The 25028-nt window shown below is 52.2% G+C and overlaps 1 protein-coding gene across 5 annotated transcripts in view; it reads right to left on the bottom strand.

Moving 5' to 3' along the window:
* The window catches only part of ACOT7 (acyl-CoA thioesterase 7), a 100067-nt gene that overhangs the window by 17947 nt on the left and 57092 nt on the right, over positions 1-25028 (bottom strand). For all 5 annotated transcript variants that reach the window (XM_065936848.1, XM_065936846.1, XM_065936850.1 and 2 more), the window contains exons 5-7: positions 24099-24213; positions 15885-15971; positions 4265-4381 (exon numbers count right to left, since the gene is read on the bottom strand). In XM_065936848.1, coding sequence (XP_065792920.1) covers positions 4265-4381; positions 15885-15971; positions 24099-24213 — 319 coding nt within the window. The remainder of the gene's footprint in view (positions 1-4264; positions 4382-15884; positions 15972-24098; positions 24214-25028) is intronic.

Here is a 25028-nt window from a genome sequence, read left to right as displayed (position 1 = left end):
GGGCAGGTTTCAGACAGGGATTCGGAAAAGAAAGCAGAATACTAAAACATTGCTCTTCCCAAGGCTACACTGCCAAGTACTGCAAACTTTGAGAAGAGTTCAGTGTCTAAGCTCCAAGGAGTTGGGGCAGCAAGCGTGCTTACGATAAACATCTTCTAGAGACTTCGCTTCCCACCCTGAGAGTCTGGGGGGATCACTTCTCCACAAGAGCAGTGTAGGTCAGCTGTAGGTTTTCCTACCCATGGCCTCCAAAACCACCAGTTGCCTCCAAAGGCAACTATTTTCCCCTTTGCACTTTTCTTAGCATTTCGGCATCTCAAAAAAAGTCAGAAACAGAGCAAGTGAAAGTAAGCTCAGGACTTTAGGCTTCACCAGCTTGCCCCGACTGACGCCGGCAGCCCTGTTTTCAGGTGGGCGGTTGGGATCCCCTGTGGCCTCCCCAAGCACTGACCTCACCTTGGTACCACTTTCTGAGGGATCTCAGGTATGTGACACTGGACTCCCCCCCAGGCCCAACTTGTGGACAAAGTGCTCCTCCTCCACCTCGATGGCCTGGCTCGAGTTCGATTCTGTACACGACCGCCAAGACCCCTAAACCCGCCGACCTCAGTGGGAAGGGGGACGAACCCTGGAGGACTTCCAGTGTCCGGTGGAGGGGCTGGGCTGAACCCGGAGGGGTCACCAGGACGACAGGTAACTGTTGTTAAAGACCGTGAATGTGGGCTGGAGGGAGGGTTGATGAGGGTATAAGAGGTGGGCCCTCTGTGGCCCAGGCGGCAGTGATGGTGTGCTCCAGGAATCTGGTTGGTGACAGCAAACCTGCCACACCCTACGAGAGGGCACTGCCCCACCCTGCAGGCTGCCCCCACTGTGTCAGAAGTGTGGGTGCCACCAAGCCCCCTCTCAGTACACACCCGCTGGGGCTGAGATTCAAAGTCGTCCTCTGAACTACTTCCGGGCGACGTCTTCATGCCACAAAGCTGCACACGTGGCTCCCTGAGAGACACCCCCCAAGTGACCATGGAGGCCACAGCCGGGCCGGCGTCTGCGGACAGCACACCAACGCCCGTCCTCCGAGGAAGCAGCCTCCCCAGAGGCTGAACAGAGACACAGCTGAGCAGTTCCTGCCTCGACCCAAAGGCCTGGCCTCCTCTCCATTCCAGCTGTTGTTCAAATGAAATATGGTGAAACAGGGGAGTCAGAGAAAGTCACACCCCCTCTGCTAAGACCCCCATCTATGGTCATCAGAATAACGGCCCCAAAGGCGCATCTGGCCTCCATAACAGGGAGGGGATGCACTGCTGACACCTGGAGCTCCCAGGCTGTGGTCACCGCTGCGCCACCTGGGAGCACTCACACGCCCTCTTGCTGCCCTGCCCTCCTGCCAGCAGAACTGGACACAGCCATGCAGCCCTCCCCTCTGCGGTGGCACCAGCTCCCGCCCTCGCGGCCGAGACCAAGGACCAGCAGCAGCTCACAATCTGCGCCCCGAGAGCCCCACGGGCTCACAGCCATCTCAGCAGATTTGCATCAGAAAATCGAAGCGGAACCATGGGGAATGTCAACACCACCCCTTCACCAAGTGTCTGACACTCTTCTGATGCCCAGCGCCAGGAACCCTGAGCCCGCAGGGTCACCCAGGCGCGGCCGGCCTCGCCCTGTGCATCCCCAGAAAGGAGCGGACAGTGAGAGAGGACGAGGGGCCAGGGAGCGGCAGTTCCCCCGGGGCCTCTGCCCCTCCGTGTTGAACACGACATGTGACAACTGTCTGAAGCGGCCAGGACTGAGACCTCATCGGCAGTGACTGGCCAGGCTCCTCCTCCTCAAGCCACAGCGAGGCAGGGAGTGAAGAAGTCGACAGCTTCACACGGGGACACTCCTTGGGAAAACAACAAATAAGGTGTGACACTGTCTAATGGCCCCGGGGACACTGCGCTGAAACGGGCCAGACTCCATAACTGTGACTTCAGTGTGGCCCACATTCCTTTATACACAAAACAAGATGTGATCCGAGAAAAGAGAAACCAGTCTCTCTGCTCCCTGGGGCTCCCCAGGCCGGGAGGCCCAGCTCTGGGGCCTCGGGCTGCACAGGCTCAAGGCCAAGGCTCTGATGCCGCAAGGGGTTTGTGGGGGTGTGGGGTGCAAAGGGCTCAACGTCGTGGGGGGCAGCCCACAGCCCAGCCCTCACTCTCACTCCATCCACAGTGGAATGTTCCAACAGAAAAGCACGGCGTGTGAAAATGAAGATCCCTTTCACTGTGTTTTGGGCTTTTTTTTGGCCACACCCTGAGGAATGTGGGATCTCAGTTCCCCGAGGAGGGAGTGAACCTATGCCCCCAGCAGTGGACGTTCAGTGTTAACCGCTGGACCACCAGGGAAGTCCCCTTTTCTCTGTGTTTTGGAATAAAACTAACTTTTCAGAAACAAAGTCTTTTCTGCACCCACACTGCCCTGACATCTCCCAGGTTTCAATGCATCCCCAGGAAAAGTGCTCTCCTCCGGCCAGGGTTCACAGTGTTCCCTCAAAACAAACCAACTGAGCATCTCCTTGCCCAACGACCATCTCCTTGACCTCCCCAACCTCCCTGTTGAAACGTGATTCTGGTCACAAGAGGGATGGAGGGTGAAGAGCCAGGGGTGAGGAGGGGTGGGCTCCCTGTTTCTAACAAAGGCAGACTTCACTCTCTGGGGCCTTCCCCTCAGCGGTGAAAGACCTGGCTGATGGGCTGATCTGGAGGAACTGGCCACCTCTGGAGGACACCCAGCTGGCAGTTCTCAGAGGGCACTGGGGATGCACTGAACGAGCATGATGTCCACTGTGGGTTCTGACATCATGTTTAAAAGGGACACTGTGATCACAGTGATTTATCCAGGGAGCAGTCAGTTCCAGAAAAGGAAGGGCCAGGACTTGCAGCCAGAGAGGACCCTTCCTCTCCCGAACGTCCACAGCACCCCCATATACAGCACCAAGGCCCTGGGAGGACCTGCCAAGATGGACAAGACCCACTCATTTTGGGAAAATTCTAAAAGGACTGTGATCTGCATCTGACACAAATACCTACTAGTTGGGAAGGGGTTCTGAAAGCAGGGAGTCACAGACCACCCCTTCCCTCCCCTAAAGCACCCACCCCAGTCCAGCGTGAGTCAGATGACGCGCTCTCGACCAGGCTGGGAGGGGAGGCACCCCCGTTTCAGGTTGCTCTGTCCCCAGTGGGCAGCACTTATTTGCCAAGCATGTCTGCAGGCGTGTGCGTGCAGCTGGGCTGGACCCCAGCTGGAAGGGGCCTCAGAGGCCTGGACCGCTGGCACTGCTCCGCCCAGCACTGCTCCCCAAGGCCGGGGGCGAGGAGTCAGCCCCCGCTTCTCTGTCACCCCCACCTTCTCTCTGTCCCTCTCACCGCCTGGACCCCTGACCCCAGAGTGAAGTAAGGGCTGCTCTCTAGGGGCACACAGCCTCATCTCAGAAGACACAACAGACTGAAGGGACAGTCACTGTATGTCTTCAGATGAGCACGGAACCATTTCCGGGTGGGGATGGGACTGGATCTCTGCTGGGAAAACCACCGGCTCTGTCCTGGATGGCGCAGATGGGCTGAAGGTTGGGGGCTTCCTGCTCTGACCCGGCTACTGCTGACGACACAGGAGATCCATCTCCCCTCCCCCAGAGGCTACACGCCACCACTGTGCACGTGGGGTCTTCGCAGGGCTCTGTGTACCAGGCCCCTCAAGAGGGTAAGTTTACGCTGTTCTTTAGCAGGAACTAGTGACAAGTGTTAGTCGCTAAGTCTTGTTCAACTCTGCAATCCCACAGATTGCAGCCCGCCAGGATCCTCTGTCTGTGAAGTTCTTCAGGCAAGAATACTGGCGTGGGTTGCCATGTCTTTCTCCAGGGGAACCTTCCCAAACCAGGGATCGAACTGGCGTCTCCTGTATTGCAGGCAGATTCTTTACTGTCTGAGCCACCAAAGACGCCCCTAATGAAATGGTTAGATAGCATCACCAACTCAATGGACATGAGTCTGAGCAAACTCCAGGAGACAGTGAAGGACAGGGAAGCCTGGCGTGCTGCAGTCCATGGCGTCGCAAAAAGTCAGACACAACTTAGAGGCTGAACAACATCACAGTGGGATAAAGCCCTCTGGCTTCTGTTTCTCTGGCAAATGGGCAGAGACCAGGGCCCGGGGGAGCCAGCGTGAACCAAAAGCAAACTGTACACAGACCCAAGTAGCCAAGGCGGCCCCTCTCTGTCGGTGGAGTTTGTTACCTTTTCGGATCTTGTCATGGAAGTTAATGGCATCCACGGAGGCCGTGACTATGTTGGTCTTGCAGTGACGTGCAGCCACGATCCCAGCCACCTCGTCCATGAGCTTCATGGTGACCCCTGCAGAGGAAGGCAGGCAGCAGGTTAGATGTGAAGGAGAGGAGCCCACTGCCCATCTTGGAAACAAGTCATGGGAACTGATGCCCCTGCTTCCACCAGTAGGGCTGAAGCTGACTGAAGTTCAAGCTGAAAATCTTGCTTCCTGGGAGCTTTGGAAGACGACCTCGGCTGAGGGTCTAGGCCACTGACAAAGTGCTGACCCTGCTCCTAATCTCTACAGGTGTCCTATCCTGCCGGGAAAGCTTCGTCACGCCCTCTTCTGGGGTGGCCGCCATCAGAAAGCCAGATGACAAGAGCTGGAGGGAAGGTGGAGAATCAACCCTCTACATGGCTGGTGGGGATGGAAATCATGCAGCTGTTTTGGAAACAGCTGAGAGGTTCTCAAAAGGTTGGACACAGAGTTGGCACATGACCCAGCAATTCCACTCTTAGGTGTGCACCCAAGAGAAAGAAAAATATCCATTCACACAAAAACTTGTACACATATCTCATGAGGGCCTTACTCATAATACACCAGAGCAGAGAAACACAGATGTGTATCCACAGCTAAAAGGACAAAGACAACGTGGTGTATCTGCACAGTGAAATATTGTTGTTTAGTTGCTAAGTTGGGTCCAACTCTTTTGCAACACCATGAACAACAGGTTCCTCCTCTGTCCACGGGATTTCACAGGCAAGAATACTGGAGTGGGTTGCCATTTCCTTCTCCAGTGGATCTTCCCAGACCAGGGATCGAACTCAAGTCTTCTGCATTGGCAGGTGGATTCTTTACCACTGTGCCATGTGGGAAGCCCCACAATGGAATATTACTTAGTGATAAAGAGAAACAAAGTACTGACAACAGGCGACGTGGATGAAACTTAACATTATGCTGTGTAAAAGTCAAATACAAAAGACCACGTATTAGAGGATTCCATTTATATGAAATATCCAGAATATGAAAGTCCATAGAGACAGAAAGCAGACTAAAGGTTGCCTGGGCACAGGGAGTTCAGGAGAAGTGGGGACTGGCTCCTAATGTGGGTAAGAGGTCTCTCCTTGGGGTGATGCAAGTGTTCTACAATTGCTTGTGGTGATGGCTGTGTGACACTGTGAATACACTACAGAAAAATCAATGACCTGTAACGGGTAAGCTGTATGGTACACGAATTACATCTCAATAGAGCTGTTATGTAAGAAAACAAGGGAGATCACACCAGTCCATCCTAAAGGAGATCAACCCTGAATATTCATGGGAAGGTTGATGCTGAAGTTGAAGCTCCAATACCTTGTCCACTTGATGTGAAGAGATGACTTATTGGAAAAGACCCTGATGCCGGGAAAGGTTGAAGGCAGGAGGAGAAGGGGGCTACAGAGAATGAGATGGTTGGATGGCATCACTGACTCAATGGACTTGAGTTTGAGCAAGCTCAGGGAGATGGTGAAGAACAGGGAAGCCTGGAGTTCTGCAGTCCCTGGGGTCGCAGAGTCGGACACAACTTAGAGAATGAACAACAACAATATGCTTTTTCCCTTCGACTAAGACAAGACTGTGGAAAAGAGTTCAAGGTCATGATGAGAGGTGGGGGCGACATTAGTGTGTGCAAGGTAGGGGGTCCTGCACCCAGAGTTCCCAGGTTACCTGGTGGTGTCACCAGGGGAGGGGAGACTTGGAGGTTGGACAAAAAGAATTTATGTTGGAATTAATGCTTAGAACACAGAAAGTACCTACAATTAATTCCTTACTTATTCATCCTGAAAAGCAGCTGTTAAGAGCAGACTATATGGAACAAGTAACAGTCAGCTCCTTCAACCAGCGTTTTGCCCCATTTATCCAAAATGTGGGTAGAGGTTCCACAAGGGATTTCACTGTTCCTAAAAATACTGCAGGATCTAGCGTGTGTGGCCGGGATGGGCCCCGAGCCCAGGGCACACGAGCTGAGTGGGAGAGGGGGAACGTGAGCAGTTGGTTGAGCTCCTGATGCCAGAACCCCCACCAGGCCAGACCACAGCATCACGTGACCTGGAAGCTGGCACAGGGTGGGGACACGCCTTGTCGTCCCCATGTCCTGACCAATTCCAAACCTGACATGCAGAACTCAGAAAGGACTGCCAACTGAGTGATCAAGGACCAAAGGAACTCTGATTGACCCAAGAAGACAGCTCTGACAGCGAGTTCCCGGCCCACGCCTGTGTTAACGACCATAGTCAGCTCAGGTGAGGCCGGGGAGAGCATGCTCATCTCATCCACAGAAAGCCAGGCAAGCTGCTCAGGGGCGTGTCTGATAAACTCCACATCATTTAAAACTAGCATACCATCTGAACAGACAGCCCCCTGCCCACCCCCAGCAGTCAGCACACAAATCTGAGCTGGGAGACCTGGGAGAGAACTGGACCTGGCCGCAGCTCTGACAAGAAACAATGGTGTTTATAGCACCGACCCCTGGACTGAGCACATGGCCTCCTGGTGCCCAGGTCAGGAGCAAGCATGACCTCACCATGCAAGCCTATTGTCAGATGATGCCCCAATTTGGGGTTTATCCCGGGTCCTGGGACAGTGATACATGGGCAGCTGGTGACCAGAAAGAGGAAGAACCCCAGCCTCAAGGGACGGGATGTCTGCTCCACATGGCCCGCACCTGGACCATCCCCATCCACCTCCATTACCTCTGCCTCCCGGGACCATGGTGGGGTCATCAAGAAGTGACAGCAGGTAGATCTTAGCATTCAGGACACAGAAAAACTTTTGGAGAAGAACTTGGACATGTGCAGAACTCAGTGTTTGGCCTTACACAGGCAGGAATCCCAGCCCCCGCAGTGTGTGTGTGTGGGAAGCGCAAGGTCAGAGCTAGAAGCAGAAACCTGTGCCCATGGCTCCCACAGCCCCGAGTCTGTTCTCATAAATGCAATGGAGAAGCGTGAAGCAAAACCGGGCCCTCTGGGGTCCTGTGTGCAAAGTGGACTCTGGGGGCTACTCAGAGAGAAGGGGATTGATCTCATAAAACTGAGATTATAGGTACCTCGGGGATACTGTGAGCTCGGTTCCAGATCCGTGCAATAAAGGGAATTTAGAAACAGCTGGGTCAAACGAATTTTTTGGTTCCCCAGTGCATATAAAAGCTATGTTTCTACTGCACTGTAGTCAATATTGTGTATGCAATAGCATTATGTCTAAAAAAGCAATGTACACATCTTAACTGAGAAGACTCTATCGCTAAAAGATGCCGTCAGGTCCTTCAGCAAGTCATATCTCTGTGACAGCAATGTCGGAGATCACCGATCATGGATCCCCGCTACAAACATGATAATGACCAAGTCTGAAATACTGGGAGAATTACCAAAACACGACACAGAGACATGAAGGGAGCAGATGTTGTTGCAAAAATGGCACCAACGGACTTGCTCCATGCAGAGCTGCCATGAGCCTTCAATTTGTTTAAAAAAAAAAAACTTTGAAGTGCAATCAAGCGAAACTCAGTAAAAGGAGGTCTGCCTGTATAATATAAACACTGATTACGAGCTGTCTTCCCTCTTCTGGGTGAGCCCTGGACCGGTCGCTGCGTGGGTCTGGTCTGAGATATTCTTGTTCTCCCTGCTAAGAGAAAATGGCCCTTGCAGAAATAAGACAGTAAAACCCTCATAATCTCAGTCCTTTATGATGTTTGCAAAGAAGGACTGTCACCACAAAACACCCTTAACGATGTCTGCAGACAAGATATATTACAATCAATGTGTCCACTGAGAAAAGTAAATTTTGTTTAAAAACAAAAACGGGGACTTCCCTGGTGGTCCAGGGGCTAAGACTCTGAGCTCCCAAAGCAAGGGGCCTGGGTTTGATCCCTAGGCAGGGAACCATATGCTGCAGCTAAGACGCAGCACAGCAAAATTAATTAATTAATTAATCTTAAAATTAAAAAAAAAAATAAAAAACAACCCAGAAACCCAGTCGCCTGGTTTGTTAACTGTCCTTCTTCCCACTGCTGTCCTGTCAGGGGAAGCCATGATCTCTGCTTCACTTTTTTTAATACTTCAATTAAAAATATCAAGCATCAGAGTTTGGAGGACAAGGCAACCCACTCCAGTATTCTTGCCTGGAAAAGTCCATGGACAGAGAAGCCTGGTGGGCTGCAGTCCACGGGGTTACATGACTGAGCATGTGTGCATGAGGGTGGAGGGAGATGGGCTGGTAGTAATAAAGTGGCAGAACTAAAAAAAAAAAAAAAAAAAGCATTAGCATTTTCTCAAAACTGCATCTTTCTAAGTTCCCACTGAAAAACTGCACCAATCCCTTCCCAGTTAGGTACAACAGGTGCCGCTGACGATGGGAGGAGGACTTGGCAAGTTACAGTCTGTTGTTCACTGTCCTGGTTGCCCGAGATGTGTCATTTAAAAGATGACAACAAAATTGTAGGATTGGTTGGCCTTGGGTTCTGCATTCATTTCAGGAATTATGGGAAGGGAAAAAATAAGACCTGCTTGGCCACTAACATACAGATAAACATCGGGTACCAGAGATATTTTTGAATCTAACATTTAACTGCTTACAGGTTGTTTTTTCCTTTTCCTTTTTTTAAAAAAGTATTGACAACACGTTGACTAGCTTAAAAATAGAGGCTTAATTTTCTTTTCCTGGACCCGCCGGGCTGACTGGGTCGCGCCTGCTGCAAACCAAAGCAGCCATTAGCGGCTCCCAGCTCGGTGCCACTGCCTCTGCCCGCACTGTGGGTGGCGATTTGCAATGCCCCCATTTCTATATTTAATCCTGGCTGACAGAGTGTGGGTGCCGGCCTCCTATATTAAGAAAACGATAGTAAGTTCATCTTATTTTAACTAGCCCACCCTTTAGAAATTATAAGGGGAGTTATTTTAAGAGCCAGCTGAACGACAGCCTCTGGAGACCGTCTGGCTTCTCCTTGCCAGGTTTCTTTATTTTTTCTTTATTTTTTAAATTAATCAATTTATTTTTTTGGCCACACTGCAACGTTTGTGGGATCTTAGTTCCTTGACCTGGGATTGAAGCGGTAACCGCCACAGTGGGAACACAGAGTCCTAACCACTGGACAAGCAGGGAAGTCCTCCCCACACTCTCCTGCCCCGCCCTCCCCACTCCCGATTTCAAATGTACCTGCAGGTCTCTGACACCAAGGACAGAGGAGTATTAATGAAGGTATCTAATAAAGACTGTATTGGGGGTTAATCAATGCACAGTGTAGTGAAGACGACTCGTTTCTAACGACAAAATGTCAAAGGGGACATCTGGCTCCCACTTGCCCCGAGCATTGCAGACGCAGGGCCGGGGAGAAGGGCTGCCTGGCCACGAGGCCAGGTCTCACTGCTCACATTCTGTATCAGGGAGCTGGAGAAGGTCACAGTCAAGTGTGCTCACTGCTGCTTGAGAATCAATGCCTTCCCTGTTCTAATCAGGCAACAAGAGAAGCAGGGCAGGCAGATTCCTGTTCCAAATGCCATGGAGAGCAGGGAACGGGGGCAGTGGTTATACTCAAGCCCCCCACCCCGCTGACCCCTCGCCGAGAGAGGTGGCCACCTTGCAGAAGTTTACACAAGACCCAGAATCACGCCCATGGGTGTCAGTTTCCTCTCGGGTATCTGGGCTGTGGTCTCAGGATGAGGACCAACAGTGGAGAATTCACATTCCTGATGCGGAACAGGAAGGACACTGACAGGGGTGTGACCCCAACGATCACGGGCAAAGAGAAAGCAAAAGCTGCTAACAGGTGACCAAAACCAAAAGTCCATTCGCAGAGAAGGACATGCTCAGGCTACACGGCTGACCAGGTTTCTCAAGCTAGATGCTCTGCATTTTGATAAGAGGAGGGACCGGAGCCACCCTGTGTCCAAGGCGTGGGAGCAGCCTGCAGGCAGGTGTGGGCAGAGGAAAGTCGTCCGTGGTGGGCATCGCTGCGTCCTCTGACCAGTGAGCAGGAGCCTCCTGGCCAGCCCAGGAGAGGCTGGTTCACAGCAGCTGGGGCATCAGGGCTGTGATCAGACCCCAGCTCCCAACCCGTCATTCGATGACAGGGAGCCTTAGCAGCAGACGATGGTGTTTTTAGAAACAGAGACTCTTAGAAAGTGAGAACCGGAAGGCAGGGGGCTGTCGCCGAGGCAATCGTCAACTGCACGATGGAGAATCAGGGGCCCAAACCGGCCTTCGCCCCCTCATCTCTTGACCCCAGGAGACCAGAAGTTCCTCAAAAGGAGGAAGCACGCTTTCTCGCCTCCTTGCTTCCTCCCCAGCCACGGATCTGACGCCCTGTCCACCACGAGGAAAGAGCTCCAATGAAAGGAGGTCACGAAACTGGAGAGGAGCATCTGGGCTGCATCCTGTACTCTTCAGTGAAATCAGTCCGTTACCCGCCCCCGCCGGTGCACAGGACGCCTTTTCACAATCACCCAGCAACACTCAGTAGATGCCGTCTATGCAGGAGCCTCCCCCACAGACCCCATGCCTAGTCTCCCAGGCCTCCTTCACCTGGGTCCCTCTGCTGGCACCCTACCTCCCCAGGGCTGGCGTGGTGGGTCTCCATGGCAGGAAAGCGAGATCAGCAAGCGGGCAGGTCGTGGTATGGGCTCTTACACCAGGTGGACAGGAAAGGCCTATTCTCTTATTCCAGAGACCTGAAGACAAAGACAGGCCTCCAGACAGATGTCCATGGGGCCTGAGCAGACCCAGCTCAATCTGCCTTCAGCTCCGAGTAGACCAGTCAGGGAACTCGAACCAGATGTGAGGCCATTTGCCAGGAAATATGCAGACCCAGAGATGACAGTGGAAGCAGCAAGAACTGACTCTGATGTTTGAAGTTGGAGCCCAAAGGTTTGGCTGACAGGTGACACAGAGAGTCTTTGAGACAGGCTGAGTCACAGAGGTCACAGGAATCCTGGCTCCACAACCAGAAGGATGGTCTCGTTGCCACCACAGGGGTAAGGCCGGGAGGAACCCAGGACTCGTGTCTGATACTCTGTGCCAACCATCCCAGGCTGGTCCTAAAGAGGAAGCTGGAGTCAGGGGTGGGCTGGGGGTATGCGGCTGGAGCCACCGGCCCAGGCTGGATGGGGCCTGGGTCCCTGAAGCTGGCAGGAAAGGAAGACAGGCAGGAAGGCGGGACAGCACAGGGGCTGCAGGTGTGGCGGTGGCAAAGGAAGCAGGGGAAGGCGAGCCCGGGCCTTGGGCAGGGGAAGCCGGATGAACCGTGAGGGCCAGACCAGCCCGCCAGCTTTGGCAGGAGGCTCCAGGGAGGATAAGAGAGGGACCGGGCCGGAGGGATGGAGAGTAGACACTCCAAGGTGCGGAGCAGGAAGTGCCAGTGCCTGCTGGGCCAGGCAGATGGGGGCTGGTTCCCTGCAGAAGCCACCACAGGGGCAACGAAGCACAGGGCGGAGCCTGTCCTCCGAGTGGGCCCACACCAGCAGCTCTGAGGATGTGGGAGCCACGTGCTGGAGTTACCGCCCGTGATTCCAACAGAGGAAAGCTGCTAATCGCCCAGGACACAGCCACCTGCAACTGTCAACTCAAACTGTGTTTCCAAAAGACGTCTTCTGTTCACTCAGAGGACATTCACTGAGCTCCTTTTCCAAGAGCACCACGGGAGAGAGGCCAGGCAGGGTAGGAAGATGGGGTGCCAGGAGGCGAGTGCCTGAGAAAACCACAGTCATCACAGGAGGTAGGAAGCGGGGAGCTGTCCAGCCAGGACGAGGGGGGTTTGGGGGAGAACAGACACAGGTGTGCGTATGACTGGGCTGCTCTGCGTTCACCCGAAACTGTCATAGCATTGTTAACTGGCTATATCCAATATAAAACACACTGAAAAGAGAGGAGGCATTGGGGTTGTGGCGGGTGAAGCGGCAATGGTGCGTCCGCCTGCGGGGGAGAGGCTCAGGATGCTCCAGGAAGACACAGTGTGGGCCCAGGCAGGTGAATGGAGCCAGGTGGGAAGGCCAGGCTGGACATCAAGGCAAGAGAACAATGGGCATGTCAAGGGGAAGGGAGTCAGAGGTGAGCGCATGGAGCCGAGAGCCGCAGGGCCCAGGCTGAGGGCCCCCACCTCCGGGGTCTTCCCTCTCTGATTTGCCCCCCACGGCCAGAGAGGTCTTAGAAAAGCCCAGTGGTCTCGGCTTCCTTTCACGTCTGGCCAGTTGTGCTGGCAACGCCCCTCTCAGGCTGGGAGAACCATGTGGAAAACAGCCGACAAAGGGCCAGGCAAGGCAGTCCCCAGGAGAGAAATCACGGCAAAGGACATTCAGGAACCAACACGAGAGAAGGAGCGAGACCTTTAAGAAGATGAATCAGAGACAAAGGCACAAAACCACCCCCGCTTTTCATCAAATGTGAAAAAGTCATGTGTCATGATGGAGTTAAAAATCCATCGACACAAAGCATGCCGCAGAAAACAAACAGATCTGCACACCAAAACAAGGAAAATCAGTTTTTCTATTTCAGGCAAGTTTTTCTATAATTATTACTATTATTCATTCGTATGCTGCTACGTTCCTGCATTTTTAATTATTTGAGTTATTTTTATCACCGAATCTCCTGGGCTCTCCAGGTATGTCACTGTGCCATCTGCAAAGCCAGAGAGCACTGCTGCTTTTCTGCCAGTTCTTGTGATTTTGCTTTCTTTCCAGTTTTACTGTGGTGCCTAAAATCTCTGAAACAATGTTAACCTGCCTGACTCCTGACCTCAGGGGAAGATCCTCCAGGCTCCCCTCTGAATAAGATCTCGCATTAAGGCTTTTATCATGTTGGGGGAGTAAAATCAATTCCTACCCTGACTGTTTTTATCAAGGATGGGATTTTGGATGAGTTTATAAAAAGGTCTTGAGTGTTGCAAGAACCTAAACACCCCACAGACAGCTGCTGGGTCACCCCTTTCAGCCAACCATGGGGGAGGGGAGTGTGGAGGGAGAACGGCCTCTCCTGGGCCAAGATCCCAGGACTTCCAAGTGGAGGACTCAGAAGGCAGAAGCCCAAAGCCTGGCCAGCGCTGCCACACAGAGGCCCTGAAAGTCAGCACCCAGAGAAGCAGGTGCTTCTTTCAGGCTGCTTTTCCTCACAGCAAGTAAGTGTCCTCCTCACCCTGCATTTCACTCCCCACATCTTTTCTATTCCCTGGACTGGTTACCAGAGGCCCCGCCCCTGCAGGTGATCTCCAGCCCTCCCCACTACATCTCATACCAGCTCGGCGCTGCCCAGGTCTGTACTGTGTGTGTTTTCTAGGTGGCGGGGTAGGAGCCAGTCCTCAAGCGAAGATTACCCAACGTGTACAAACCAAAGAAAACAGGGCAGGAGAGGAGTTTCTCTAAGACACGTGTGCAGCACGGAATTACTGAAAAAAAGCGAAATTAGCATCCATCTCACTTCGCTATTTTCTCCTGTGATTGGCGTCCACTGAATTACATATAGTTTACGAAAAACTTTCATTCAAATGACTCAAACAGCATTCTTGGTGACGGCATTCCCTCTACAGGAAAATACAGTAAGATCACTGTGCTCAGTGTTTTCTGCACGTTCACTCCCGGTGAGTTACGACGCATCAGAAGAGAAGACTAGTTTTGGTAAAATTAGGAGGCACGATTTTTAAATCATGAACACAAAATCCCTACTAAAATAGGCACTAAATATTATAAAGCCATTATAAACACTTCTTTAACGTGTATTTTAAAAAAATGACTGTTAAATGCAGCCACATAGGTTATATAAATGAGAATAAAATGCCTTATATTTCTAAAAGATTCCAAAAATTCCCTTGCTGCCTGCATTTCATGGATGCCTCAAGCATGTGAAGAAAGATGGACTGAAGAGTATAAACTTACTGACAAAATCTGGATGAAATAAGCAAAAATTCTAGCACAGAGTTTCACAAACTTCAAGTAGAAAAGAGCTCTATGAGGCTTCCCTGATGGCTCAGTGGTAAAGAATCTGCCTACAGTGCAGGAGACTAAAGAGACGTGGGTTCGATCCTTGGGTTGGGAAGATCCCCTGGACAAGGGAATGGCTACACACTCCAGTATTCTTGCCTGGAGAATCCCAGACAGAGGAGCCTGGCGGGCTACAGTCCGTGGGGTTGCAAAAGAGTCAGACACAACTGAGCACACTATACACTACGAGTCTCAAAGACAGTTCTCAGCAGTTCCGGAAGCCCGGCTGTTGGATATAGGGGCTAGTGAAGAACAGAGAGCTGCTGAGGTCACAGCACCTCTCTAAGTAGAAAGATACCCCGATTGTCACAACATTCACGAGCCGAGAACGTACCCTTTGCTATGAACTACAGCTTCCCTTAGGGAGGACTAAGTTCATCAGATCCAAGGGCATTGTGACCAGCGCTTAGTTCAAAGAGGAAAATTATCATGAAATTGGATAAAGAAATACACAAAAAGAGGATTAGTTAAAAAAAAAAAAAACAACTTGAAAAACACATCTCAAATCAGGGCCCATTCCCTGATTGTGACAGGCCCAGGGCTTATCACCCCAAGCTTTCCAACCCAAGCCTGACCTGTATCTCTTGTTTCCAGAACAAGCTTCTGCAAAGCATCTCTCTGACTTTGTGCAAAACCCCAGAGCCTACACAAAGAGTAAGACTGAGCCCTGCTCTGGAGGCAACCCCTGGTAGAAGTATCAGTGTAATCCTGCATGGAATGGCACTATTGGAATGGGGTTTTGAAGGATGAATAGGAGTTTTCACAGTGGAGAAGAAAGGAGAACTTGGCATTTCGGGCAATTGGAAATGAGTGCATATGAATACCATGTGCAAGTGCCCATCACACCCGGGGGATGAGGAATTACTTGTATGCCAAGAGGAGTAGTGCCCAGACTCCCACCACCCACACAACTTCTGCTAACTGCCATACTGCTTCCCGACTTTTCCCCTTTTGTTTTTTCTTTATATCATCCTTTTTTCTTTTTTAAAGTTTACTTTAATGTCATTTGAGATGATTATTTCCATTAAACTATGGATTATGACGTACCATTTATATTTTCTTTAAATCACAAAGAAAATAATCACACACTGTTAAAGTAGAAAGCATCCCTCTGTGAGGCTGGAGCTAAGTCCTCTTTTGTGCCAGCTGTGGTCCCCAAGCTGGGAGCTCCAAGGCCTGTGCTGTCTGAGGTGGAGTCTGATTAAAGGAAGAAACACATGCAAACACCAGAGGCAAGAGCATGCTGAATTAACCCCTCTCTCTTGGTGGGTCACACTGTCACTCCCTGGTGACCCCACTGTTCCCCCAAAGGCCCTGCCCTGACCCACGGGCAGCCATTAGACGTCTCGTGGCTGTAAGCTCCCAGTGTTGCGTGTGACCCTCCGTCAGGACAGTTACCCATCTGACTTTCATTTACCAGTTTTAAAAATAGGCGCTGATAGTATTTCGGTAATTTATTATGCAACTTCTTAAAAGTTGAAATTCATACTTCATTAAACACAAGAGCCTAAATTGGGTCAGATGCCAGCACGGTCTCCTGGGGGGATTAATGAGTGAGTGGGAAGGGACAGCAAGGGTCACTTGTCCTTACCTCCGTGCACGAAGCCGTGCAGGGTGCAGTCGGAAGGCCCCACCAGGTGGATCAAGCTGGACTGGCTGTAGCTGACCGTGTTCGGCTCTGAAATCATGAAGGAGAGAGATGAGGTCACAAGACTGATCGGTTTCCACAGCTTAAGGGCCCTGCAGCGTGACACTGTCCTGACGTTCACATGGTCATTGCCACCACCCTGGGTGGGGTTTCTCTAAGGAACACTGGTCTCAAAACGATCCAGTCCACGGGGGGAAGGATTGAGGATTAACTAGCCACTTGGATAGTGGGTCGTGATGTCATTTCCTGGGGACACCAGTGTCCCTAGTGAGGCCCTGCCCTGCCCCACGGGCAGCCACTGCCCACCTCCACCTCTGGGCTATAAGCCCCCAGGATGGAGGTGGCCATCTGTTAGGACACAGTCACCCATCCGACTTTCATGCCCCACTCCATAAACATTTTAGCAATTTATTACACAGCCTCTCGAAAGTTGTGACTTCATTAAACATAATAGTAGGCAAAGACTCCGGACCAGACAGAGACACCGCAGGTGTGAGACCCCAGACCCCATCCTGGACTGCAGCTGGCCCTCGGTGCCGACCCGGCCCAAGATACGCAGCACCGGAAGGGATGCTGGCTTTTCCTCCTGCGTCCCCCATGCATCTTCCCAGAGCCACCACCCCCTCACCCATGTGGCACGGCTGCTGCTGCAAATCTCTAAGAGGCTGCACTTAAAAAAAAAAAAAATGAAATAAAGCCCGATCTCCAGAAAGTGACACCATCCCTCAAGACACTGACTCTTCTGACAAGTGTGAGTAATTCAACAAAGGGGCTTCTGGGCAGACCCCCTGCCATGCCTGCTTCCGCCTTCCCAGGCCCTTCTGGGAAGGATGGCTGACGCCCATCTGTTTCCTGCCCGCACAGCTGGTGCTCAGAGAGGGTGGCCCCTTCCTGCCCCAGCAAGACGGAGCTGCCGAGGCCGCCAGCCTGCTGGGCCCCTGAATGGCTGAGACACCCTGCAGGTGAAGAAAGGTCCTTCCTGTGTTTGGACGTAGACAGAAAAGCCTGTGCAGGAAGTAACAGTGTTCCGGACCCAGGTCGGGTCACCCAGCGTCGACAGTTGCCTCTGAGACTCTGCCCACGTGGGATCCCAGGAGGTGTAGTTGTCTGCGGGGGTCTTGAAGCAGGAAGATCTGCGTTCCTGTGAGCAGGGGTTTTGAGGACTAACTTTCAAACTCAAGATATTTGCTATTTGTTCTCAAGCCTCCCAGCTTAGAGAGATTTAGACTTAAGTTTCAAGCTCATATGTGAAGTGCCATCTGCTCCAAGAGGGCCCTGCGGGAGGACTCGACCATCTTGATGTGCTCTTGGCTGGGAGGGCCCTTCGCTGTGGCGGAGGCCATGAAGGGGCTCCAGCTCGGGAGATGGGGATGGCGCGGGGCTCTCATTGTTATCTATGGTCAGCGTCTGTCTTGGGGGGTTCTGGCGACTGGCCTGCTCCCCCCTGCCTGCTCTCCAGGCTCCCTGTGTGACTAGCAGAGGCAGGAGCCAGCTGCCATGGGAGGTCCTGGTGTCAGCCTCGGATGGACACTCCACCTGGGATGTATCTGAAGCCACAGCCTGTCGCAGTGTCGGGAGCCAGTGGAGAACGCCCTGCCGAGAGGCCAGCTCTGAGGACTCCACCCTCGGGAGCAGGGGCACAAGGACGCTGTCTAAAACCAGACAACAGACGGCATGCGTAGCTCCATGGCTCAGGGAGGGGGCCCCAAGGCCCCCAGCATCCCCAGGGACTGTGGTCAGTGCAGATAACCCCCAGGAGGAGATGCTTCCTCTCCCAGATGCCTCCCAGGCTCGGGGTTGTCCAAAACAGTCCATATCATCAGGGAACCACACTGTGTCTCAAGGAAACATCGCCGGACACACTACACTGGATGAGAAGGCAGGCCCTGAGAAGGCATCCAGGACGCTGCCCTGCCCAGTTCCTCATTTCATTCCAAGTGGAGAATAGCACCCAAAACCCTCTTTCTGCTCAGGAGGAGATCATGGCCCCTGCTGGTCAGGTGCACCCGTGGCCACACCTACTGTGGCCTGGGGCTTCAGACGCCCACCCTGGCCTGGGGAGACTGGACGGAGGGCACAGCCCGAGGGCCACAGAGGATACCAGCTAAGTCCCTCTGCCACCACAGTCATCAGAGAAACACTCCAGGGCAGCACTAGCAGCCCACGACACCCCCGATCTTCAAGGACTGCCTCCCTTGGGCCTCTCTCTGCAAAGAACAAAAAGGCACCGAGAGCCACACAGTTCCCTGTGGCGCTTTCTCTGCTTTGTGTCCTGCTCATAAAAAACATCAAAGTAGCTATTTTACAGCATGAATGGAAATGAAAAGCCTCAAATCTGGCCCACTCTCAGGAACTGCTCTGACCAGTTAAGAGGTCTGCAGGTGGACAATGACAAAAAAAATTTTTTTTTTAATTTCTAACAATGGAAATAGCATACAAAAACCTTTGTCATGTCAACTATCTGCTTACTCAAATGACAAGTCATTTGAAATAACTATAACCACCGAGTCAAACAGATGCCCTCCCCCTGTGTTCTGTAGTAATGTTTAAAATATCAATTAAGTCATGTCTACTAATTCAGTGCTCTTGGAACCTGCGTTGCTGTGCTTTTAACAAGTGAAAACACCAACCTTCTGACGGGAAAGAAAAATGCACCCACACCCTCAGTGCTCCGTCCTGGGTGATGAGTTGCAACTCTGGGGGTTCAGAGGGCTTCAGAGGCTGGGACTGTGCCGGGGGGTCCGCAGACACCTCCTGTCCCTGGCCATCCTCAGTGGCCCTCCCCTGTTCTTTACGCCCTGTCTCTTAGGGGAACAGAGAAATGTGAGATGGGTCTTCAAAGCGCGAGGGCAAGGCACAGATATACAGGGGTCATCTGAGGTTGTGACCAGTGCCGCCCGAACAAACAGACGTGGGGCTGGACAGGATGGTGGTCACTGTCCTTGAGGGTGGCGTGGACACATGGGACCAGGAGGGAGAACTGGGCAGGCCTGTCTTCTCGCCTGCTGCCTGGCTGGACCATACTTCCCAGCCCCCACAGGACAGTGAGCAGAAGTGTCCCGACCCACGGCCAACCCTGACAGAGAGCCTCCCTGCTCTTTCCCCTCCCGAGGTGCCAGGAGCTACCGGACATAGAGGTGGAGCTATGAGGCCAAGGTCCCCACCTCCTGGAGGAGAGTCCCCGGATTAGGACTTTACAGGGGAATAAACCTCTAGCGTTAAGCAGCTACCACGACCTTGACTAATGCGCCTCATCTTTGAACCTGCAATTTCAAAATGATGTCTGGAAACTGAGTGAGGTCCCCAGGACAGTCAGAGATAAGCACAGACAACCCCCCTCCTTCATGCCCATAGCAGGAACCTGAGGTGCAGACAGGCTAAGTCCCCATGGAGCAGAGCTGGGGTGCATGCCCAGAGGTTCCTTCTCCTGCTCCCTCCTCCTCCCCAGGACAAGTGCTGCTGGGAACTGGGGTGACAGGGCCTGGCCAGACCCCAGGGAGAAGGCTCTCCCAGCCAGCCCCCAGAGAGCAGGCACCAAGCCCTCTTGTGCGTGGCTCAGAGTGGATTGGCCGGCAGGGGCGGTCAGGTACTGGCTGACCTCAGGGAGGCAGGGTACAGGCCCAGCCCAAGAATGAGCGGATGGTATGACTCATCAAGACCCCAGATGTTGGGCTTCCCTGGTGGTCCAGTGGATAAGAATCCACCTGCCAATGCAGGGGACATGGGTTCGATCCCTGGTCTGGGAAGATTCACATGCCACAGAACAACTAAGCCCAAGAGCCACAATTACTGAGCCTGCGTGTGGCAACTACTGCGCCTAGGCACTGTAGACGTGCTCCACTAGAGAAGCCATGCAGAGAGATGCCGGAGCACCGCAAGGAAGAGAAGCCCCTGCTCACCTCAACTAGAGAAAGCCCGGGCACAGCAACAAAGACCCAGCAGAACCAAAAAATAAACAAATAAAAAGAGACCCCGGCTTGACTTCAGACTCTGCTACAAAGCCACAGTCATCAAGACAGTATGGTACTGGCACAAAGACAGAAATATAGATCAATGGAACAGAATAGAAAGCCCAGAGATAAATCCACGAACCTATGGACACCTTATCTTTGACAAAGGAGGCAAGGATATACAATGGAAAAAAGACAATCTCTTTAACAAGTGGTGCTGGGAAAACTGGTCAACCACTTGTAAAAGAATGAAACTAGAACACTTTCTAACACCATACACAAAAATAAACTCAAAATGGATTAAAGATCTAAAAGTAAGACCAGAAACTATAAAACTCTTACAGGAGAACATAGGCGAAACACTCCGACATAAATCACAGCAAGATCTTCTATGACCCACCTCCCAGAATATTGGAAATAAAAGCAAAAATAAACAAATGGGACCTAATGAAACTTAAAAGCTTTTGCACAACAAAGGAAACTATAAGTAAGGTGAAAAGACAGCCCTCAGATTGGGAGAAAATAATAGCAAATGAGGAAACAGACAAAGGATTAATCTCAAAAATATACAAGCAACTCCTGAAGCTCAATTCCGGAAAAATAAATGACCCAATCAAAAAAATGGGCCAAAGAACTAAACAGACATTTCTCCAAAGAAGACATACAGATGGCTAACAAACACATGAAAAGATGCTCAACATCACTCATTATCAGAGAAATGCAAATCAAAACCACAATGAGGTACCATTACATACCAGTCAGAATGGCTGCTATCCAAAAGTCTACAAGCAATAAATGCTGGAGAGGGTGTGGAGAAAAGGGAACCCTCTTACACTGTTGGTGGGAATGCAAACTAGTACAGCCACTATGGAAAACAGAGTGGAGATTTCTTAAAAAACTGGAAATAGAACTGCCATATGACCCAGCAATCCCACTTCTGGGCATACACACTAAGGAAACCGGATCTGAAAGAGACACGTGCACCCCAATGTTCATCGCAGCACTGTTTATAATAGCCAGGACATGGAAGCAACCTAGATGCCCATCAGCAGACGAATGGATAAGGAAGCTGTGGTACATATACACCATGGAATATTACTCAGTTGTTAAAAAGAATTCATTTGAATCAGTTCTAATGAGATGGATGAAAATGTAGCCCATTATACAGAGTGAAGTAAGCCAGAAAGATAAAGAACATTACAGCATACTAACACATATATACGGAATTTAGAAAGATGGTAACGATAACCCTATATGCAAAACAGAAAAAGAGACACAGAAGTACAGAACAGACTTTTGAACTCTGTGGGAGAAGGTGAGGGTGGGATGTTTCGAAAGAATAGCATGTATATTATCTATGGTGAAACAGATCACCAGCCCAGATGGGATGCATGAGTCAAGTGCTCGGGCCTGGTGCACTGGGAAGACCCAGAGGAATCGGGTGGAGAGGGAGGTGGGAGGGGGGATCGGGATGGGGAATATGTGTAACTCTATGGCTGATTCATATCAATGTATGACAAAACTCACTGAAAAAAAAAATAACAAAAAATAATTAAAAAAAAAAAAAAAGAGACCCCGGCCGTCCTAGCAGTGGGGACACTGGGGACGGTGGGGATCAGACTACGAGGTGAACACTGCTTCAAACCCAAAGGCCAGGGAAGAGGCAGAGCTAATTCCATCATAAACCTGAGAGCCCCCAGAATGGATGGTGGGTCACAGGACCAGACAGTCCCTACACAGTTAAGGCTGGACAACTAATGGTCATGAACTTGAAGAGTTCAAGGTAACTGTATTTTGTCTTGTCAGATGGAGGAAACACAGTAAGAAAAACTGGGCTTCTAAAAAACTCCCAGACTCTCTGAAAAGACACCTGAAAGATGAACTTGGCCCCTCGCAGGGGTTGCTAGGCAACAGCCACAGAGATGAAATCTGATTCTGACTGCAAAAGTAACGGAGAGCTGCAGAACCAGGGGGACTTGCGGGTGGTGGCTTGGCAAGTCCAGGGTCAATCCTGTCTCCCCAAGGTGGGACAGGGGTCCTCCCACAGGGAGGGGCACAAGTGTTAGGAGACCCCAGTGCCAAGTGCACATGGCAATGCTCAAAAACCCTGCGGAGAATGGATATGCGACATCCTTAAGAAGTGGTTAAAAGTCAGTCCCTATTGCCTAGAAAGATGCATTTTTATTAGGGCCAGAAAAGGTGAAACTAAAGCTTATAAAAATCTATCACAAAAGCTTGAGATTCAGAATGCCATCTTACAGTAATATCACTTGAAAGTAAGAGATCTTAAAAAATACTATGTATCAGATTTACAATCAGAGGAGGGCAAACAGAAAATAATCTCATGAGTGAAGGAGTTTAAACTGATTGAAAACCCTGAGTAATTTTAGTTTCCCAGACAGTCAGTCAAAGGAGTAAGCCAGGATTAACCCCATGGCCCTCAAAGCCCGAGACTGCCTTCAGCCCCGGCTTCTGTCCCAGCACTAGCCAGCAGTCACCCCAGGAGGGGTGGATTCAGCCCTCAGAGGCCAGCCAGCACCTCTTCCAAGCCCCTCTCTTTGCTGCTTTCCGGCTGACACTGCTGCTCCCCTTCAGTCTCTGACAAGGACCCTGGTCACTGGATTTAGGCATCTCAAGCCCCTTGATTCCCTCTGCAGAGGCCCCCCTACGCAAATCAGGTTGCGGTCACAGGGCCCAGGGACTTGTGATCTGTGTCCTGGGGGGAGGAAGTTGCCATTCAACCTGCTCCAGGCTCTCTCCCAGGAACGCCCCCAACACCAAGTCTGTGCCTTTCTTTAGACATCGCAACTCCCCCGTGTCCCTCTGTGCCTTTCCTGACCTGCCTGCTCACCCGCCCTCCTGAAAGCAGAGCCTGGGACTGAGGTCGCTGACCGCCTGTGGCACATTCCCAGGGTCTGGACACACTGAAGTCTTCACAAGAGCCTCAGTCTCTCCAGCCCCGGCCCTGGAGCTCACTGTGCTCATTAGCGGGAGAGGGGCAGAGTCCAGGGCTCATGGAGCAGCGGCATCAAGTGGAGAAGGGGTGACCTGGGGCCAGTCCTCAAGACAGCAGGCAAGGGCCGGATCAGGAGCCACACCACCCGCACGCAGGGCCCATGAGGTGCTGCTCTGGGATCCAGCATGGAACATGGACACTCACCCCGGGAGCCCGGCCAACACGGAGAGGAGGGGACATACAGCCCACACTCCTCGCAGGAAGATGTAGTCAGGTGTGCGCAGAGGAGGGTGACGTGCGATACCAGGCTGAAGCCCCAAGGCCCAGCCCTGAATTTGTTCCATCAGGGACTCGCGGGACAGCCTCCCTTACCTATTGGGACTGTGGACGGAGGTTTTGTTACGACCGCAGCCCTCCAGGCACGAGGAGGAAGACTGGAGGAAGCAGCCGTGAGGAGCCAGGCCTGGCAGAGCTCTCTGCGCCCCAAACTGTCCGGGTGCTCAGAGTCCGTACTGAACCCATGTCTGGGCAGTGGGCCCGGGAAGGACAATGTGGGACATGCTGCTGCCATTCTGTGTTTTTTTTGGCTGCATTGGGTCTTCGTTGCTTTCTGTGTCTGCTTTTCCCTAGTTGTGGTATGCACGCTTCTAGTGATCGTGGCTTGTCTTGTTGTGGAGCACAGGCTGTAGGTACATGGGTTCACTACTTGCCGTGCACAGACTCTAGGGTACTCAGGGGGTTTCAGGAGTTGTGATTCCTGGGCTTTAGAGCACAGGCTCAATAGTTATGGCTCACAGGCTTTTAGCTGCTCCATGGTATGTGGGATCTTCCCGGACCAGGGATCGAATCTGTCTCCCCTGCATTAGCAGGCGGATTCCTATTCACTGCGTCACCAAGGAAGTCAGCCATTCTGTCTCTTTATGAGCTGGAAATCCCATCAAAAACACACTCCAGGTAAACTAGAGGGACAAACTCTTCGTGGCCAGGTGTGCATCCCTCTGCCCAGGTAGCGGGGCCCCTCCCCTCGGGGGGCCTCCCGGTCAGCGCTCCATGGCAACAGACATACCGAGGCCTTCAGGCTTGTCCCCCAGCCCTATGGTCAGCTGCGCCACATGGACAGGGCTTGCAAGCTGCAGGGTCAAAGGGACGGTGCCCTACAAGACAGCACCCGGGGATGCACTGGCCCCAGCAAGACAACGCTCACGAGCAGGCCTCACCGCCTCGGCCCCCAGACCGCAGCCCGGCTCCTACCTGGGTTCAGGACGGGCTGGACGATGTCCCCATTGCGCCACTTGGTCTCCATACGCTCCAGCTTCTGGGCCTCGTAGCGCTTGCGGCCCTCCTCCTCCTGCTCCTGCCGGGAGTACTGCGGGGCGGGGCGGGGTGGGAGAACGGGAGAGGGTCAGGTCTGGCCCCCAGGTCGCCTCCTCGCATGTGCCCCGCCTTCCTGCAACTGGAACTATATCTTTCTCTGACAATACACGCTCGATATAAATAATAAAGACACAGAGGAGGGGGAAATACCACGGAGACCTCCCTGGGCAAGAGAGATTGGGTCAGACATTTGAGTGTCGTCCTCCCTGGAACTGCTTTTCTGCCCGTGTGTATAAAAGGTTCTGCCGTGCTGTATGTGAAGCTCAAAAGTCATAGCCTTCCCTCCTCTCATGTATCATCCTGCCATAATTTATGTGATGGATCCATAATATCTGGACACTTAGTCTGCTCCCAGTTTTTCACCATTAAAACATCACACTGATGATCTCAGCCACTTTCCATGTTATATTTAGCTGCCTCAGTCCTTCCTAGACACAGAACAAGAGAGTCGGAGAGCCCCAGAAAGGCTGCCCTCAAGACCAGGAGAGGAGAGGGCAGGTCCCCGTGTGCCCCAGATGCTGGGCAGCCTCACTCTGCTGACTCCCAGCCACTCGGGCAGGCTGCTGGTGTATAAGGAACACCCACCAAAGCTCTCCTGATGGATCATTGGTATTCTGATCCAAGAAGGTAAATATAAACATGAAAATAAAAGTGGCAAAATGGAGAATGTTGGGTCCTCTGGTGCCCACTGCCCTAGGGCCCAGTGCAGGCAATACCCTCTGTCCTGGGATCCACTGGAGAGGTCTGGGGTCCTCAGGGCCTCCCTGCTGACCCCTGCCTGGCCACTCTCCTGACAGGCTCTGACTT

Source organism: Muntiacus reevesi, chromosome 5, assembly GCF_963930625.1.
Source record: "Muntiacus reevesi chromosome 5, mMunRee1.1, whole genome shotgun sequence".
In the NCBI taxonomy this organism is placed as follows: Eukaryota; Metazoa; Chordata; class Mammalia; order Artiodactyla; family Cervidae; genus Muntiacus; species Muntiacus reevesi.
This window is presented reverse-complemented; position numbering and strand designations above follow the sequence as displayed.